Raw genomic sequence first — 21,554 nt, forward strand, 5'->3', positions numbered from 1 at the left:
GAACCAAATCTCTGTTGTAGTATTACATTGTAGTTATGTGCTTGAACCAAATCTCTGTTATAGTATTACATTGTAGTTATATACTTGAATCCAATCTCTGATGTAGTATTACATTGAAGTCATATGAAAACAAAAAATAATATGCATTACAAAGCAGTCGATACAAAAAGTTTGAACGCTTACGCTTTATTCAATGATAATGATGACTACGGTAAAATATTATCGATATTAATCCGACTTTTAGCCTATACCTGGTATACAGCTTACATCAGTATTGATTTTATAGGGAGTTACTTTCTTCTATACGTATTAACGCCAACACACCAGATGTTCTTATATATATAGTCACGATATATCATGAAACACAAAGAAGTCATTCGAGGAAAAGAGATTTACGGAAAAGTTTCCTGTTGTGACTACCAATGTAACATTAATGGTCTGACTCACAACAAGCCTAGACATATGTCGCTCTTTCTCCAACATTTCTACACCATCTTGTAAAAATGGCGGAATTCGTGTATTGAAGGACTAGAAGGACACCACTGTGATATGAGTCGTGGGATAGTGACGATACCACTCTGGTAAATTCTGAATTTGTTGTGTAATTTGTTACCCGTTGATGTGATATTCTCAATCCGATGCCTTGATAAATTACACCTAATTCTTAAGAGAGGATCAGCAACTAGCTCATATTGCTACAACGCACGTCACTTTCTCTTGTTTAAAATGAAGGCACCTATCATCGGCAAAGATCTGCCCGAAATACCATGACATTTCTCTACATCACTGGAAGTTCACTTGTATGACTTCTGTTGCCACAAGCAAGCAATATCATATTTGTTATTTTGTTCCATAGTCTTTAGCCCTTTGTCATTTTTGTGACTATTGCAGTTCTTCCTAATTTCATCCTATCTATACATTAACATCAATGGCTAGTGCTTCAGTACAAACTGAAAGTAAATCAACAAAATATCACATTACCGTTAATTCAGTCAACGAAAAAGTAAAAGATCTTGATCGTTTTAGCATACATTCTCATACGGAAATACGGCAATACCCGAAATCCAGGAAGATGAATGACAATCAAATGATTTACCGAGTTTAATTGATTCTATCTACCTGAGTGTAAAATTTTCCTTACTTATGACTCGTATTTCTGAAAACAAAAGCAAAGAAAAAAAATCTGAAATTAATTTCCCTTAAAGACATATTTATCTTAGTGCAGTACCGAGACAATCACAATAATCTCATGTGTTTTATGACATTTATGACAAGGCCCAAAGACATGACACAAGAAGCCACCATTTTATCTATGTTATTGGATGTAGAGTCGACCAATTGTTGTTTATAATCCCCTGCTGCATGTAGGATATCTACAACATATCGACGTTTCTGTCAAGTTACCTTTGGCTCTCAATGTGGATGGCCATATCATTGGAAGCCTAACCATCGTCTACATTCTACTGTGCACAATAATGTAAAGATTGTTTGTGGAATTCAATAGAATTGTTTTATGTCTGGTCGTGTCATTTATTGTCGATTTGACAGAATAACGAAACAACAGAAGAACTCGGAAACGGTTTTTTCACTTTCAGGAGTTTGCGCAATACTAGAATATGCTATAAAACAAGTGGTCTGTCATACTGAGAAAGTAGTGACAGTCGGTACTTTGTTAAAACTTTTTATAAAAATGTTCAAAGTGTTTACCAACATCTCACAAAGAGGAAAAAGTGACTTGTCCTTTCGTCGAAATATAACTATTAGCATCGTAGCTCACTTGTCCATTTTTTCTTTTTCCAGGTGTATGTTTTCCGTAATTGGGGTGATCACGACGATGAGGTGGATGCTGTCGTCTGCCTCCTCCAATGTTCTATTAGAAAACGGATCGCTGACGTCAGCAGACCAGTGTACGGACATCAACCACGAGAATTGTCCATGGTCACACGTGTTTTCAGACCTAACCAATCGTCTTCATTTGATGGAAATGGCGTTCAAGGAGCAAGTAGTGGCGCGAGAAACAATCGAACGAGAAGTCAACAATCAGTCGGATTTGAATACATTTCTAAACGACAAACTAGCCTTGTTCAACGAAAAATTGGGAAATATCAGCAGGCAGTATGACCTTATGGAAACTAGAGTGTCACAGTTAGCCTCAAAGCTCAGATCTGACGGTAAGATTGTATTATAAAGGTATAGTATATATATATAGTTACTGAAAATTGAATATTTACAATCTTTGGCGAGTAAATTTGATGAGACGATAGTGTTATTACTAACAATTATTTGATTAAGTTGTGAAGATCTGAATTTTAATCAGATTGTCATTACAAGCTGCGACCGCTGCTGCAGTTGACAACAAACAAGTGCTTGTCTGGAATAGTTTGATATTTTACGCATACTGTATTGTTACATTTCACTTATTTAAACTTCATTTTGTTCTTAAATCTGATTTATCCGCATTATTGTTAATATCGATTTTCATAATTGGCCTTAAAGTGCGAAACAGTGTCTTTGGTACCAAGTAAAGGGCCATTGTAAACTTTCTGAAAATCATGTGAAGATCTTATGGTTCTTAGACATTTGAGCAACTCCAAGTCTGTAACAAAGGAGAAATATGTTACAATAATTCAAAACGTACCCAATATCATTTTAATATTCTTGTGATGTAGCATTGTTCACTGAGAATCGATACATGATACATAGCAGGAATACCTATGATTACTTTATTATCACGCCCTCAGGTAACAGATTGTGAGTCGTATTGATGTACCGTAGTCAATGTAATTAATTCAGTGAATACCTATGTGAGCATTTTCAATCTATCATTTGTTTTGATTAAACTTTGATATTGCCTGAAACATAACGCAGTGTTAGTGATATATATAGGGCATGCTCAAATCAAAACTGAAAATACTCGATTTTAGCTTGTGGTCGAATTTGGCAACATCAGAAAAAATGAAGGAAATACTTGTCACTAATTTCACTACAGATCCAAAAGTAAGATTTGAGAAGATCCAATTTTCAAGAAAGTCAACTTTGCCAGTTAGACGAGTGAATGATCTGTCATTACTGAATTTTATTATTAAAATTTCTGAATTTGAATTATTTTATAAATCTTTTGGTCGTTACTTATTCCTCGAGGGTTTATCTATTATGTTCATAGATGCCAGTTTATAAAATATATCTATGATAAATATAATTCGAGAACGCCAGTCAACAAAAATACCACTTAGTTTTCCCAGGAGATCCAATGATGGCCGCAGCTGGGCGGTTTCTTTTGTCAGTAATAGTCTGTTAATTGACAGCAAAAGTACATTGTTGTACTCGATTCCTCCTGTCTCTAACGAAGTTATAACGGTTCATTAAACTGCAAAAAAGCAGACAACGAAAACCGTTAAAAAGTTCTACCCAACTCATTCTCAGTACATCATAGACAATTTACGTCCGAGATAACAAGGCCCTTATCACTGTATCAGTCTTAATCACATTGTCTGTCATCGATTGTACGATCGTCAGGGTACTTACAACCCAATAAATCTTTCTCGTACGAATTTTCTACGGACAAATGCGATCTAGTCATCACCTCGCGTTAATACGCCAGGGGATAATACATGTATACATGTCTACTTCATGTCAATACTTGTCATATAGAGGAACTTTGGTTCAGACGTCAGCAGGGAATCCTTGATAGATCGAGTATATCTGTAGAGATACTGTATGTACTTCTTATGTGTCTATAAATTACCTGCTATCATCAGAAATACTGCTACGTATATAAAATCACGTAATATCTATTCTAGTTCAATACCCAGAAATTTATTTAATTCGGAAAACAACGGTTTATATTGAATTGTTATCAAAATCATTATATATTCCTGAAGCAATTGCTGTTAAATATTAAATTACTTATGTAATATACATTGCTCCGGATTTGTGGTCAGTCCAGCAAGCTGAACGGCAATTTTGTAATCCAATCATTTTAATCAAAGCTGCCCCTCGCCCTCAAACTAATTGCAACAGAATTCATGTTTGGTTTTTCAAATTGTAATTTTTAGTATTATAAATGTAATATAACACGTTATTTGACCTTATATAGGGTCAAGAAATAAATTGAATTACAAATCTGAATATTTTTTATATATACCACTTATTTTGCAATACTGGAATCGCGTGATATATGGAATTAGTTGTATTGCAAGACCCACCGAGATATATTACCAAAGTTCTACAAGAGAGGTAATGTATTGAACAATTATTGGACTCTCACAATGTCTTTAAATCTTTTTGAACTTGACAATAATGGCTTTTGTTTTCTTTTTAAATGCAGAAAATACTTAATCTCAGTAACAATATGAGTTTATATTTAACTTTTCAAAATTTGAAGGTTTGTCCCTGGTTTCATTTAACTATCAATGATATGAATACCTACTCGGATGTGTGGGGATTGTTTGAAAAAGAAATGCTGATACATTTATTTTCATTTACAGAAATTTTGGGCTTTATTTTATTTCTACTCGTCCTGACCGAGCTGATCCTAAAGCTAGAACCGATTGTCCGCCATTGGCTTGCAATGCGTGGAATCATTCGGACGCCACCGTCAGTTTCAACACCACGTAGGTCAAATGGAAAGGAGGTTTCGGTTAAAAAGGTAAAATATATGTTATTAATGTTAAAGAAAAGATCTTCAATTTCAACACCAATTATCGACGTTATTCAAACTCCACGATACAGTAAATCATGTTATCTGGATGAATCCTAATGGAAAAGAAGATTTTTTTGCACAAAATAGTATAAATAATCTACATATCTTTAAACATTATCTTTGAGGATCAGCAGAGGAAATCACCGTTGCATACTTTTTGGTTTGATCTAGGGTAGGCGATTATTGAAATATAAACTTCAATCTCTTTAACAAAATGAACTTTAAACTGAGACACAGAAGGAAACAAAGGAAAACACGGCGAAGTGTAGCCCTGTAACCTGCATGAAATATCTTTATTTTATTCGTATACTGGCCCGGTTCAGATTTTTTACATTGTTCTAAAGTTATCAGATATATAGACATTACAAACTTTACTAAATGATGGCGCTTGTCCGCAGTCGCCTCCTAGGCTTCGAAATTTAGATCATATCATCAATAATGAGTTCTAGAATGACGGAACAGCTGTATAATGCAGTTTAAATCCTACATTGTTTGGCTCTATGTATCTAACTCTAGATTTATATTCACCTGTGTGTCTTTGTAAGTCTTATCCCTACAACATTGGCCCAACTGAAAATCACGTCATTATCACAGTTTAAGATTCCTGATATCAATATCAGAACATGAACATCTATGTTTCTTCAAATTAACGTTTTCTTAACATGTTCGTATTTTCTTACTATTTTCAAATTTTCTTTTTATGTATAAGAATATCTTTTGTTTATCTTTAGCGTAAAAATGTTTCATTTCTGTGAAGTATATTCAGCTTATTACAAGGTATATGTATCGGATGTAATTATATCTGTAGTATAGTATTCGTCTGGTAAGTGTATACTGCTGATGAAATATCTACGTATAGATATATAGATATAGGTATAATTTAGACGCATCAAGGTTACATTTCATTTTAAACAGTAGAGACGTAGTCACTAACCAGATGCAATATCGCCTTTTGGCATTAAAATGAAATCTTTTTCCGCTGTCCATTTTTTCCTAACACAGCTCGTACAACTCGTGTTTACAATTGCACTGACTCTTCTAAGATACGTTTGCTCGAGGAATGACATACTCTTTTCAATTCTTTTTCGTCATCTCATCACGAATGGTTCTAATTATGTCTGATTAACTTTGAGCGTCACTGCTAGTAATAGCAAAAATCGTCAAGAGATATTCCAGAGATAAACCACAACGTCCAAATCATATACACAGATATATACCATCGCTGTCGAGGGATCATATCCACCCTCCAAATCACCATCGATTTCTGTAGCAAAAGAGAAAATGGCGGGTAGCTGCCGTAATGACTACTACTACTGTGACCAATTGAGCAGCTACCAGCTGTCACGCGATATTGGACAATCATATCACAATATATGGAAGTGTGTTAACCATTCCGGTAATAGGCGATCTAATCATGTCAATGGAATGATTTAAAGGCCATAAATAATAAATACACAGAAAATAATAATGTTTATAACATATTAGATCACTATGATATACACAATGCTACACCAGTAGGAGTACAAAGCACATTCACCCCGCGATGATTTGTCATACAATGTGACAGGGCGAATACAACAACTCTCCCACTAAGTGTCCAACAGGTCGAGCTTCTACAAGTGATGAAGGCTAGTAAAATAGGTCGAGCTTCTACTAGTGATGAAGGCTTGTCCAACAGGTCGAGCTTCTACTAGTGATGAAGGCTTGTCCAACAGGTCGAGTTTCTACTAGTGATGAAGGCTTGTCCAATAGGTCGAGCTTCTACTAGTGATGAAGGCTAGTAGAATAGGTCGAGCTTCTACTAGTGATGAAGGCTTGTCCAACAGGTCGAGCTTCTACTAGTGATGAAGGCTTGTCCAACAGGTCGAGTTTCTTCTAGTGATGAAGGCTTGTCCAATAGGTCGAGCTTCTACTAGTGATGAAGGCTAGTAGAATAGGTCGAGCTTCTACTAGTGATGAAGGCTTGTCCAACAGGTCGAGCTTCTACTAGTGATGAAGGCTTGTCCAATAGGTCGAGCTTCTACTAGTGGTGAAGGCTTGTCCCACAGGTCGAGCTTCTACTAGTGATGAAGGCTTGTCCAACGGGTCGAGCTTCTACTAGTGATGAAGGCTTGTCCAACAGGTCGAGCTTCTACAAGTGATGAAGGCTTGTCCAACAGGTCGAGCTTCTACTAGTGATGAATGCTTGTCCAACAGGTCGAGTTTCTGCTAGTGATGAATGCTTGTCCAACAGGTCGAGCTTCTACTAGTGATGAATGCTTGTCCAACAGGTCGAGCTTCTACTAATGATGAATGCTTGTCAAACAGGTTGAGCTTCTAATAGTGATTTGCTTTGTCTTTCAGGCGTACGTTATCAGTATGATAATATCTACAAATCTTCGTCTGCTTTTGTACATCAATACTATCAAACAATGTTTTCCGTTTGAAAGACAACCTTTCTGTGTTTCTGTGCTCTCATGGCAGCTAGTATTCTTTTGTATTAATGTACCGCATGCAGAGAAATCATCTTCTCACTAAGAAAGAAAATGATTTTGTACATAAAATGCGCACTTTATATGTGTGAAGAATGTTTTATATCAAAATATCACTAACTCAAAACGATAAACAGCACTTCACACTCTTACTTTAACAATTGCTTTGTTTGTAATCAGTTGTTCTGATATGTATAAAGTCGTCGCTTTGGAACTTTTGATTTTGATAACCACATAATTATTCTTTATTGATAGAATAGCGAATATGGAAGTAAACATATATACTTTATATACATAGTATAATAATGTACACAAGGCAATACCTATTACAGCACACCAATCAAGTCGTATTATTGTTTAAAAAAAAAACTCGTACTTTTACGATCATCTAGTCAAAGAATTGCACGTCGTGTGGAAATCCTACAGAATGAATACGGTGATGGCACTACGAGAATGCTTAATCACTGGACAGCCTCCTTTTGTAGTAGACCTTATCTGTATCTATCAATGAGAGAAATCAGAGGGGAAAATACACAAGAGTACCTTTAATTTGGTACTGTTCTGCAGTCCCTCCCCCTGGAATTTAACTGCCATTGTGTGCTAATTTCATCAATGACAGATACTTGGATTCTTCAGCTATGTTTGGTGCTTTATTACTTGTATGATGGAATGTGGCCACATCAATATCTATTTAATGCATCGGAAGGGACGATTACCTTGGCGTTAATGTTTAATCTAGTTACGGTAAATCCTGATTACGCCTCTCGCTGATAATTCTACCCTGCGTTGTTAAGTAAAACGTAATTTCACTGATGAAGCAGCTGTATGATAACTGGCCGCCTTTTGATCAAGTCAGAAACGTGATAGTCAAGCTAGTGTTATAACAATTCACAACAACAAATCATTTCCTGTTAACATTTTCTCGGGCGTGCTTGTTCACTTGGAAAGTTTTTAAAATCTTTGGATTGATAACATAAGGCAGTTTTCAGAGTTCTGAGATAAACAGGTTGATAATGAATACCGGGGCGTGTCGCCATATGACAAAAGATGTACAAGCAAAAAGAAAAAAGGTGTCCCGGAAGGAAAAGTGCCTTCAGCTAAATAGAGAACACCCGTGATATGAATATTGGTCAATTAAAAAAATGCCAAAATCTTAGATAGTAAACGGTTACACATTATATAACAATACAACCACCAGACATAATATTTAACTTTAAATAATCCTACTTTATATTGCACGCAATGTACTGATAAAACTGACGCGTTAGATACATACAACAATGGTAAGTGTATTAACATGTTAGTGGATCTTCATACCCAGTTATGATTGTAGAAATACTACAGTCAAGCCGTAAACCCTACAGATAAGCGCACAGCAGCAATACGTTAAGGCAGACATCTATCCCGTTATAGCCGGTATCCCAGGTAGTAATTAATCTCCACACATGTTGATGTAACCTCTTTACAAAAAATAAATACTCTATGGTGGTGTGATATCGGAATTATCATGCGGGTCCCACAACAGAATGGGCCTCGGCCTTGAGGTTTAACATTAAGGCTCTCCAGTGCCATTTATATCGTGACATAGTGACTTATGTAATCGATACATGCTCTAGAATTATACCCCGGTGGTTACTCATTAATACCTGCTCTAAGGATATCTCAATGTAGTTTTCTTCTGCTTGGTTACATAATCTTTAGGATGACATTGTGCTAGGAATATTTGTACATGAATAAGCACGTGCATGAATGTAAGATAATAGGATTTTTATGTTTAAATGCGATACTATATTACAAGAAAAGAAGCTTAATGAAAGGGTTTAGATATGCGAGCTAGCAAAGTTAAAAGTTTGGGTCTTCAGCAACACTGTAAAATCAAATATTTTCATCAGCATATTGATTGCATTGATTTGTAATCGAATTCATATGTCCAGGGATCGATGAATGGTTTAAGATGACATGGAATTTTGTATTTGTGGACTTTTAAATTATGTATCCACGAAATCAAATGCCTATGGAAAGTTTTGTTTTTCAAACCGCGACATTTGAGCCCTCTAATAATACATGGTTTGACCGAATTCATCTGATACATATGCGTGTACCAGTTTATTTCATACGGACAAACCAGTACTGAAGCGAAATTTGAAATAATCTTTTCTCCGTTATATTTCACCCTCTTTTGTCTATCTAGCTTGGAGTACCTTACCTGAACATAGATCCAAGGCAACTTGGTTGATGTGGAAAACATATCTTCTTTAATAATCTATGTAACATCAGGCAATGTTAAATACTGTAAATATCTAAAATTACTGCGATTCGGTACTTACGCATGAGTTGCATTTGTTTTGATAATTTTGTGTTGTTTTAGCGGCATTACCTACTGTATTTGATAAGCTAAAACTGATCTATTGATATTTAAGAACGTATGACACATTTTACTTCTGTCATTGTCTAAAACTGACTGTATCAGAGTACGCTGTTTAATGTTCTGTAAGCTTGTTATCTATTGATTAAACCCGCATTCTCTTAATAATGACAGATGTTATACATGTTACGTATATATAATCGGCAACAGAAATAGCATCCCAAAACCTGGTCAACAATGAATTGTTCATTTTATTTATATAATGAAAAATATTTTCTTTAAATGTGCAATTCAATTTTTGTTTTTTTCTCGAAAATGCGAAACTCTAAACAAAGAATTACGATGTGTGTTACCAATTTGATGAATGTTGGGGATGGGTATCCGTCACGCATTAACTCTCAGCGATACCGAGGTCAAGTAAGATTCTGAATGGAAAGAAAACAATAATGAACCAAATGGTTGTAAATATACGATCACCGGAGGAAACATTCTATGTCTAGTCAAAGAGAAAATTGATATGGTTGATTAACAATTATATCTTACAAGTATTCTCCAAACTGTTTTATTAAGACTGGGTTACTTTGTCAGTCGATTATCATTGGTTAACTCTTATCTTATCTATATGTTGGGTGTTGCGATATGGTACCAGTAATATGTGTTATTTTGTGTTGACAGGGTTCATCTGGCTGCTCGACTCCAAAGCACATCTTCCTTAGGAACGAAATGTGTGTGCTTCTATTCCGAAAAGAGAATAACAATATTTTCACTTCGTTGATAGAAGCTATGCTGAAGAACTTTACCGAAGTGAAACTAGCCTCAAACCCATTCTTCATCATAGAAAATATTAATGACGTCAAGAATGTGCCTCCTGTTAAATTGTATGTGGTCATCTGTGACTGTGAGGTTTCATCTGGCAAAACAAACGGCTGGGATTTACACATAGCGGCGATTAAAGTCCTCAGGACGATCACAGGTAAGTCGACTTGGTAAAATGGTTTGGATCGGTCGAATTTGACATATAATACCCGGTATCGTGTGATAGACAGACTAAACATGAAACATCTAAATAACTAGGTTTTATGTATATATTTCTAGTTTGGTGATGTATTTAAAGAAACCCCAATGAATTTATCTGGACCACACTAATTAACACAGTTTGAAAATAAATAATAATAATAATAGATAAAAGGGATCGAACTCAGTTTTTCAAATGACAAAAGAAGCTTATGTTTGAGATATAGGAACCTACGTGAAGGTTTCACGACATTACTTTTCTGATAAACTTGATGATTGGTTGAACATATTTCTGCCAAACTTGAGGTATATTAAATAGCTCAGCTTATTATTTCCGTATAGTATCTGCAGCCATAGCAGCTAGAAATGATCCGTTGGTGCACGGTTTCTTTACATTTTGACAAGGCAATGTTCATGTCATTTACACCAGATCAAATAAAATGTTACCTTTGACCTTGGAAAGGAAAAGTGTCGGGTTCCCAAAATAATTTTGCTGATGTTTAAGCTACATTGATAACTTTCCCGATTTCATTGCTTTTACATATGGTTGCGTTAAAAATCACCGTCTATTAACAGTGGTTTCCTAAATATTGTATTAAAGTGGATAGTGAACAAAATACACACATGCAAATAGCACCTATAAGTAATTTAGAGTTCGATTCAGTACAGCCAAACAATTAATTAAACTGCGTCATACAGCTGTTTTGTCCTTCGAGGACTCGTTAGTAAAGATAAGGAACTAAATTTTGAAGCTTAGGAGGCGACTTAGGAAAATCCAAAGTGATAGAAAAGTCCAAATTAATTTCGTAATTTTCATATATCAGAAAATCAAGTACATGTGTATGTTCCGAACCGTACCACTATTCGAATAAACTATGGAATCGTGATAGATATTGATTTGGCCGTCTTTGATAGGGAAAACTTATCGTGAATTTATGAGAATTTCTTCATATTGAAGTCACGTTGAAACAAAGGATTCATTTCCCAAAAGGCGGTTTTGAAAAGATGCCTTTTTAGTTGTTTTGTGTATTCTTATGGTGAGAAAGTAGAATTTAATTCCTTGCCTTTTTCTTCAGTGAATGTTGTGGTCATAGTAGCGAACGATGAGGGGTCCAAGAAGATGGTGGCACATTCGATGTACAATGAAAATCTTCGCCTTGTACATCATTTCGACCTGCTTCACGACATTGCTGCCAGTGGTAAGCTCTTCTCCATGTGGCAGGAGATGTCTTCACATCAGATGAGTCATCTCCGCAAGTACATGAGGACTGTGCTGAACGTCAGGCCGAGTCTTACTCCAGTCAGATGACTCCCCTCGGACGCCGGCCATCACGATGCTAACACCAAACAGCCTAGCTTAATCAGTGGAATGACTTTTTAAACGGATTTCTGTTAAATCTCGTAATTATGGATTAGGTGCCATTCATAATGACAATGATCTTCAATCAAGAAGTGTTTTCGATGAATGAAGTCTCAGTTCATGGACAAAGTGCGATAACTTTGCTGTAGTGTTACTGGAGTTATCGAACTTTAACAAAGTGCGATAACTTTGCTGTAGTGTTGTTGGAGTTATCGAACTTTAACAAAGTGCGATAACTTTGCTGTAGTGTTGTTGGAGTTATTTGGCATAAACAAAGTGCAATAGGTGTTGTTGCAGTTGTCGAACTTTAACAAATGTATGATAACTTTGCTGTAGTGTTGTTGGAGTTATCGAACTTTATATATGCAAGCTTAAAGTTACTACTACTTTCTTGGATGAAAAACTGCTACCTGATCTCATTCAAATCGAATCGAATATTACACATAATATTCCCTTCTAAATTATTCTTGGTTATTTAATATAAAACGTTGATTGACCTTGTGTGTTGACCAGACAAATAGTTTACATGCTTGAAGGCTTGTAAGATGTACATTTTAGCAAAATGTCTTAGGAATGCTTCAACATAACGCAATATTTTCAATACCCTTGCTTCAACATCTTTTATACAATTTATAGTAGAAGCGTCATCTTCACGTTTATAAGCATCACATGACATTCGAATTCCTTGGAGGATTATGCTGCACATGTTTTGAAGTTAGTGACCACTAACACGCCTTCAGTCTGAAGATATAAAATATATTGGTAACAAAGGAGAGCAGAAAAAAATCATTGTAGTCGTGTATTACGTGGTCAGTACTCGTCCTTTCGATGTTTGTCATCACAGACAGACGTATAAAATAGTTTTACCGACGAGAAACTAATCAGTGTGGCAGTTTTTCATTCCTTTCTAATTCACAAGCTTCTGTATAGAAGCCTACTCATACTCGATTTATACCATTATCATTACAGCAGTCACAGTATACAGCGGGTGTAACTGAATCGGGTTATTGGGACAATTCTACACTAATGGCGATATACAACTCACCCTAGGTTTGGGTCACTTTTATTCTGGTGGATGGAGAAGGTTTGGGTCGATGTTTATTGTGGTGGATGAAGAAGGCTTGTGTCGATGTGTATTGTGGTGGATGAAAAAGGATTGGGTCGATGTTTATTGTGGTGGATGAAGAAGGTTTAGGTCGATGTTTATTGTGGTGGATGAAGAAGGTTTAGGTCGATGTTTATTGTGGTGGATGAAAAAGGATTGGGTCGATGTTTATTGTGGTGGATGAAGAAGGTTTGGGTCGATGTTAATTGTGGTGGATGAAGGTTTGGGTCGATGTTTATTGTGGTGGATGAAAAAGGATTGGGTCGATGTTTATTGTGGTGGATGAAGAAGGTTTAGGTCGATGTTTATTGTGGTGGATGAAAAAGGATTGGGTCGATGTTTATTGTGGTGGATGAAGAAGGTTTGGGTCGATGTTAATTGTGGTGGATGAAGGTTTGGGTCGATGTTTATTGTGGTGGATGAAAAAGGATTGTGTCGATGTTTATTGTGGTGGATGAAGAAGGTTTGGGTCGATGTTTATTGTGGTGGATGAAGAAGGTTTAGGTCGATGTTTATTGTGGTGGATGGAGAAGGTTTGCGTCGATGTTTATTGTGGTGGATGAAGGTTTGGGTCGATGTTTATTGTGGTGGATGAAGAAGGTTTGGGTCGATGTTTATTGTGGTGGATGAAGAAGGTTTGGGTCGATGTTAATTGTGGTGGATGAAGGTTTGGGTTGATGTTTATTGTGGTGGATGAAGGTTTGCGTCGATATTTATTGTGGTGGATGAAGAAGGTTAGGGTCGATGTTTATTGTGGTGGATGAAGGTTTGCGTCGATGTTTATTGTGGTGGATGAAGAAGGTTTGGGTCGATGTTTATTGTGGTGGATGAAGAAGGTTTGGGTCGATGTTTATTGTGGTGGATGAAGAAGGTTTGGGTCGATGTTTATTGTGGTGGATGAAGAAGGTTTGGGTCGATGTTAATTGTGGTGGATGAAGAAGGATTTGGTCGATGTTTATTGTGGTGGATGAAGAAGGTTTGCGTCGATGTTTATTGTTGAGGATGAAGAAGGTTTGGGTCGATATTTATTGTGGTGGACGGAGAAGGTTTGGGTCGATATTTATTGTGGTGGACGGAGAAGGTTTAGGTCGATGTTTATTGTGGTGGATGAAGAAGGTTTAGGTCGATGTTTATTGAGGTGTATGAAGAAGGTTTGCGTCGATGTTTATTGTGGTGGATGAAGAAGGTTTGGGTCGATGTTTATTGTGGTGGATGAAGAAGGTTTGGGTCGATGTTTATTGTGGTGGATGAAGAAGGTTTGGGTCGATGTTTATTGTGGTGGATGAAGAAGGTTTGAGTCGATGTTTATTGTGGTGGATGAAGGTTTGGGTCGATGTTTATTGTGGTGGATGAAGAAGGATTTGGTCGATGTTTATTGTGGTGGATGAAGGTTTGGGTCAATGTTTATTGTTGTGGATGAAGGTTTGGGTCGATGTTTATTGTTGAGGATGAAGAAGGTTTGGGTCGATATTTATTGTGGTGGACGGAGAAGGTTTGGGTCGATGTTTATTGTGGTGGATGAAGAAGGTTTGGGTCGATGTTTATTGTTGAGGATGAAGAAGGTTTGGGTCGATGTTTATTGTGGTGGATGAAGAAGGTTTGGGTCGATGTTTATTGTGGCGGATAAAAATTGTGTCAGTGTTTATTGCGATAGATAAAATCACATGGGAAACTTTCAATGAATTGCTTTGTATAGTACATGTGATTAATGTTCTCTCAATTATACTGGAGAGTAATCCTGTTGATGAACATTCTTTGTGTGGTTTTTATACGGAGTGTTAATCGTTAAACACTGATCGTTATGTGATATTAAGGGAAAGAAAGGCATTCCAATTGAACATCTTCATGTTAAAGCATACCAGTGTGATCATGTGTATGTGTAACTAGTGTGAATTCTGTACTGTGTGGGTCATTCCGATAATTTGTTTGGTTAAAGTCTCTGCCATCGCCACCATTGCACTGATTATGATTTATTATTTACATAAAGTTTGGAAGATTGAAAAAGTTTTAACATCTTTTTAAGAGTGTTTTTACAAAGCGAGTCTGACACATTTAAACCCTTATCAACGTGTGAAGTCATTTTAGCTACATATGAAAGGGAACTTTTGCTGTACGGACTCTCTTAAGTTTATTTACCTTCCCTTTCGTCGTACCTACGCTTATTTCTAAGTGCATTCCTGTTGTTTTGGTGCTAGGTTTCATTCTACATGTATAAGGCCTTGGGTTTCTTATTGGTATTGTTTGAAGACCCATTGACAATTTGAATTATCATTGGGATAGACAAAATACAGATTTAGTATTTTGCATTTCATTAGTTTAGGAGAGTATTTATAGAAAAAAAGAAACAATGACATGGCCACAATTTTGAAATTCAGCTGAAACAAAAACAACAAGAAATCACTACAGGATAGCATCCCTATAAATATCACGTATTATCCAACATTTAATTACACAGCCCGAAGTTTGACCCGATAATTTTAGATATACCCTTGGAATTATATTTTTGGTTCATTATAGTCGTTAACTAGGGAAGGGTAATAAACAATTTGTCAGCGGTATGGGAGTGACATTATTTAGAATGAATAATTGATATAGGTATTGTAAATAGAACATGGAGAGGTACATATGGCGATATACCTGATATTTTGGTGGATTTAGACCGAGATAAAAGTATGATCGTCTATGGCAAGCCAAGTTATCATTTACTCGTTGAACAATGTGGATCCAGTACTTAACCAAATTATAAAAGACATCCTGATATATATCTCATTTTATGTATAAGATAAATTATTCATGAGAAAGATTATTTAATGTTATGTATATATCATATAAAGACAAGTACATTAGTTTATCAGTATGTAATATATATATTATATCAGCCACTTTATCAAAAAACAAGACATCTAATAAAAGCTACAAGGTATATATTATAGAGGGGACTTTATCAAATAAAAAAGATATTTAATAAAATCTATCAATAGATGTTGTACAAGTGATTTTATCAAATAAACAAGATATTGAATAAAATCTATAAGGTATATATTATGTAAGATACTTTATCGGATAAACAAGATATCTAATAAAGTCTACAAGATATTTGATACAATGTGGTGGAGTAACGGATCAAAATAGCTTCATGAATGAAGGACAACTTGGCTTGCCATAATTGTTAGTATGAGTTTGTATGTGGATCGGGAAAACGTGATTGATCTAAAGAGCGATGAGTCGGTTACGTCTAATCAGTGTAACTTGGTTGTTAATGTTGTATATATGGCAATATTTTATTTAATAAAATGCCTGTGATAAGTTTTAAAGTGTGTTCACTTTTTATTCGGCAGGTGATTTATGAACAATGCATACCAGATGTATTTTTCATTGATAAATACAGTGTTCAAATGCTTGATTTTGTGAGAAATTTAAAGAAAAGAAAGATACCCACTTAAACAACAAGACAATGCGACAATTTCAATATGGAACTGCACAATTCGGCCACGTGGGTGACACTGAAGTCCATTGTTTTACTGACTTGAATTGATAAAGAATTTTAATGGCAAGTGTTGATGAACACCTGGTATTATTATCCTTGTACATTTTTCAGGAATATTTCTTTCGTTTATAGTTTGCTCTAGTTTAATCAAATTTGGGCAGGATTATAATCAAATTTACATGTTGGTATTTTCTAGTTGTTTTTAACATTTCATGTAAATAATATTAGACCAAAAAATGGTACAATTATATACCAAGCATCGTTATATATAATACGCAAGTATTATATATATTTATGTGTTTATCTTGTATACATTTTGTAATTGATCCTGCTTATTCGGATTGTGACGTAACAACCAGCTGGTATTGAGGATTCCGAATCAATTATATAGTGCATTTTGTTAGATTAAAGAATTTAGACTTTTCCATACTGTTAATGTTTCCATATTGTAAGAATGTTTGCTTAGACACACGGGAGATCAGATTGCAGAGAAACAATCATCTAGTATGTAAGAAAGCATTCCACGAGGACATTACAGTTCAGGTCTTGTCATATCCATTTTAGACCCTTGTATGACCCTTACCTTAATTAAACACGTGACTACATGTATTCTTACCAATGACAGAAATTGTCATATTCTTTAAAAGATTTTTTTCTACATTAATGTAGTTATATCACAAACTATCCATACATCAAGTCGAAAAAAAATGATATATAATAAGTCATACTTTTGCTCCAAAATAAGCGTTTCTAAATTCTACCTTGGTAGGATGAAATTAACGTTTTTGTATTCTGTCATGGAAGGATAAAATATACATTTCTATATTCTGTCATGGAAGGATGGAATATACATTTCTATATTCTGTCATGGAAGGATGGAATATACATTTCTATATTCTACCATGGAAGGATGGAATATACATTTCTATAATCTGCCATGGAAGGATTGAATATACATTTCTATATTCTGTCATGGAGGATGGAATATACATTTCTGTCATGGAAGGATGGAATATACATTTCTATATTCTGTCATGGAAGGATGGAATATACATTTCTATATTCTGTCATGGAAGGATGGAATATACATTTCTATAATCTGCCATGGAAGGATTGAATATACATTTCTATATTCTGTCATGGAAGGATGGAATATACATTTCTGTCATGGAAGGATGGAATATACATTTCTATATTCTACCATGGAAGGATGGAATATACATTTCTATATTCTGTCATGGAAGGATGGAATATACATTTCTATATTCTGTCATGGAAGGATGGAATATACATTTCTATATTCTGTCATGGAAGGATGGAATATACATTTCTATATACTGCCATGGAAGGATGGAATATACATTTCTATATTCTGCCATGGAAGGATTTTTGAATATTTCTTAATTCTGGGAAGAAAGTATGGAATAAATGTGTTCGGAATCTTAAGAACAATAATTAATACATGTTTTTCAGGTATGTGATGGACGAATGTATCACGCTATTTTTATTATACGAAGGAAGGATGGGAAAGAAACCCATTTTTGAATCTTTCCAATGAAGACTTGGATAAAATATTTTTGGATGTTTTGACGGAAGAGTGAAATAAACGCTTCTTGAATTTGGCAAAAGAAAGATGGAATGAACTAATTTTTTTTTTTTTTTTTTGTATTTTAATGAAAAAGGGCAGAATATAGTTATTTATCTTAATTCAGCGAAGGGAAATTTAAATAAACATTTTGATATTGCGAGGGTGTTCTAAATCATTTAAACCGCGTTGATTTTTGTCTCTTCATTAATAGCTAGGAAACATATCATCAATCACTGTATATCAACATCCTGAAGGGGTTACAATCACTTTCACTCCAGGGGTTACAATCACTTTCACTCCAGGGGTTACGATCACTTTCACTCCAGGGGTTACAATCACTTTCACTCCAGGGGTTACAATCACTTTCACTCCAGGGATTACAATCACTTTCACTCCAGGGGTTACAATCACTTTCACTCTCTACATCCTCAATACTCCAGGGGTTACAACCATATTCACTCTCTGTATCCACAATACTCCAGGGGTTACAATCACATTCACTCTCGGTATCCTCAATACCCCAGTGGTTACAATCACATTCACTCTCGGTATCCTCAGTACTCCAGGGGTTACAATCACTTTCACTCTCTGTATCCTCAATACTCCAGGGGTTACAACCACTTTCACTCCAGGGGTTACAATCACTTTCACTCTCTGTATCCTCAATACTCCAGGGTTTACAATCACTTTCGCTCTCTGTATCCTCAATACTCCAGGGTTTACAATCACTTTCACTCTCTGTATCCTCAATACTCCAGGGGTTACAATCACTTTCTCTCCAGGGGTTACAATCACTTTCACTCTCTGTATCCTCAATACTCCAGGTGTTATGATCACTTTCACTCTCTGTATCCTCAATACTCCAGGGGTTACAATCACTTTCACTCCAGGGGTTACAATCACTTTCACTCTCTGCATCCTCAATACTCCAGGGGTTACAATCACTTTCACTCTCTGCATCCTCAATACTCCAGGGGTTACAATCACTTTCACTCTCTGCATCCTCAATACTCCAGGGGTTACAATCACTTTCACTCTCTGCATCCTCAATACTCCAGGGGTTACAATCACTTTCACTCTCTGCATCCTCAATACTCCAGAGGTTACAATCACTTTCACTCTCTGCATCCTTAATACTCCAGGGGTTACAATCACTTTCACTCTCTACATCCTCAATACTCCAGGGGTTACAATCACTTTCACTCCAGGGGTTACAATCACTTTCACTCCAGGGGTTACAATCACTTTCACTCTCTGCATCCTCAATACTCCAGGGGTTACAATCACTTTCACTCTATGCATCCTCAATACTCCAGGGGTTACAATCACTTTCACTCCAGGGGTTACAATCACTTTCGCTCCAGGGGTTACAATCACTTTCACTCCAGGGGTTACAATCACTTTCACTCCAGGGGTTACAATCACTTTCACTCTCTACATCCTCAGTACTCCAGGGTTTACAATCACTTTCACTCTCTGCATCCTCAGTACTCCGGGGTTTACAATCACTTTCACTCTCTACATCCTCAATACTCCAGGGGTTACAACCACATTCACTCTCTGTATCCTCAATACTTCAGGGGTTACAATCACTTTCACTCCAGGGGTTGCGATCACTTTCACTCTCTGTATCCTTAATACTCCAGGGGTTACAATCACTTTCACTCCAGGGGTTACAATCACTTTCACTCCAGGGGTTACAATCACTTTCACTCTCTACATCCTCAGTTCTCCAGGGTTTAAAATCACTTTCACTCTCTGCATCCTCAGTACTCCGGGGTTTACAATCACTTTCACTCTCTACATCCTCAATACTCCAGGGGTTACAACCACATTCACTCTCTGTATCCTCAATACTTCAGGGGTTACAATCACTTTCACTCCAGGGGTTGCGATCACTTTCACTCTCTGTATCCTTAATACTCCAGGGGTTACAACCACATTCACTCTCTGTATCCACAATACTCCAGGGGTTACAATCACTTTCACTCCAGGGGTTACAACCACATTCACTCTCTGTATCCTCAATACTTCAGGTGTTACAATCACTTTCACTCCAGAGGTTACGATCACTTTCGCTCTCTGTATCCTTAATACTCCAGGGGTTACAACCACATTCACTCTCTGTATCCACAATACCCCAGGGGTTACAATCAGTTTCACTCCAGGGGTTACAATCACTTTCACTCTCTGCATCCTCAATACTCCAGGGGTTACAATCACATTCACTCTCTACATCCTCAATACTCCAGGGGTTACAATCACTTTCACTCTCTGCATCCTCAATACTCCAGGGGTTACAATCACTTTCACTCTCTGCATCCTCAATACTCCAGGGGTTACAATCACTTTCACTCTCTGCATCCTCAATACTCCAGGGGTTACAACCACTTTCACTACAGAGGTTACGATCACTTTCACTCTCTGTATCCTTAATACTCCAGAGGTTACGATCACTTTCGCTCTCTGTATCCTTAATACTCCAGAGGTTGCGATCACTTTCACTCTCTGTATCCTTAATACTCCAGAGGTTACGATCACTTTCACTCTCTGTATCCTTAATACTCCAGGGGTTACAATCACTTTCGCTCTCTGTATCCTTAATACTCCAGAGGTTACGATCACTTTCACTCTCTGTATCCTTAATACTCCAGGGGTTACAATCACTTTCACTCTCTGCATCCTCAATACTCCAGGGGTTACAACCACTTTCACTCCAGAGGTTACGATCACTTTCACTCTCTGTATCCTTAATACTCCAGGGGTTACAATCACTTTCACTCCAGAGGTTACGATCACTTTCACTCTCTGTATCCTTAATACTCCAGGGGTTACAATCACTTTCACTCTCTGCATCCTCAATACTCCAGGGGTTACAACCACTTTCACTCCAGAGGTTACGATCACTTTCACTCTCTGTATCCTTAATACTCCAGGGGTTACAATCACTTTCGCTCTCTGTATCCTTAATACTCCAGAGGTTACGATCACTTTCACTCTCTGTATCCTTAATACTCCAGAGGTTACGATCACTTTCACTCTCTGTATCCTTAATACTCCAGAGGTTACGATCACTTTCACTCTCTGTATCCTTAATACTCCAGGGGTTACAATCACTTTCACTCTCTGTATCCTTAATACTCCAGGGGTTACAATCACTTTCACTCTCTACATCCTCAATACTCCAGGGGTTACAACCACATTCACTCTCTGTATCCTCAATACTTCAGGGGTTACAACCACTTTCACTCCAGGGTTTACAATCACTTTCACTCTCTGCATCCTCAATACTCCAGGGGTTACAACCACTTTCACTCCAGGGTTTACAATCACTTTCACTCTCTGCATCCTCAATACTCCAGGGGTTACGATTACTTTCACTCTCTGTATCCTCAATACTCCAGGGGTTACAACCACATTCACTCTCTGTATCCTCAATACTCCAGGGGTTACAACCACTTT

At 36.6% G+C, this 21,554-nt stretch overlaps 1 protein-coding gene across 1 annotated transcript in view; it reads left to right on the plus strand.

Annotated features, from left to right (window-relative positions):
• Window positions 1-11,861, plus strand: part of LOC132545737 (uncharacterized) — a 33,345-nt gene extending 21,484 nt beyond the window's left edge. Inside the window, exons 2-5 of the mRNA XM_060209427.1 lie at window positions 1,801-2,171; window positions 4,488-4,648; window positions 10,214-10,511; window positions 11,629-11,861. Of these exons, the coding sequence (XP_060065410.1) occupies window positions 1,801-2,171; window positions 4,488-4,648; window positions 10,214-10,511; window positions 11,629-11,861 (1,063 nt within the window). The remainder of the gene's footprint in view (window positions 1-1,800; window positions 2,172-4,487; window positions 4,649-10,213; window positions 10,512-11,628) is intronic.
• Window positions 11,862-21,554: the final 9,693 nt, after the last annotated feature.

Source organism: Ylistrum balloti, unplaced genomic scaffold, assembly GCF_031769215.1.
Source record: "Ylistrum balloti isolate Yb309-2 unplaced genomic scaffold, AGI_CSIRO_Ybal_v1 Utg369856, whole genome shotgun sequence".
Taxonomy (NCBI): domain Eukaryota; kingdom Metazoa; phylum Mollusca; class Bivalvia; order Pectinida; family Pectinidae; genus Ylistrum; species Ylistrum balloti.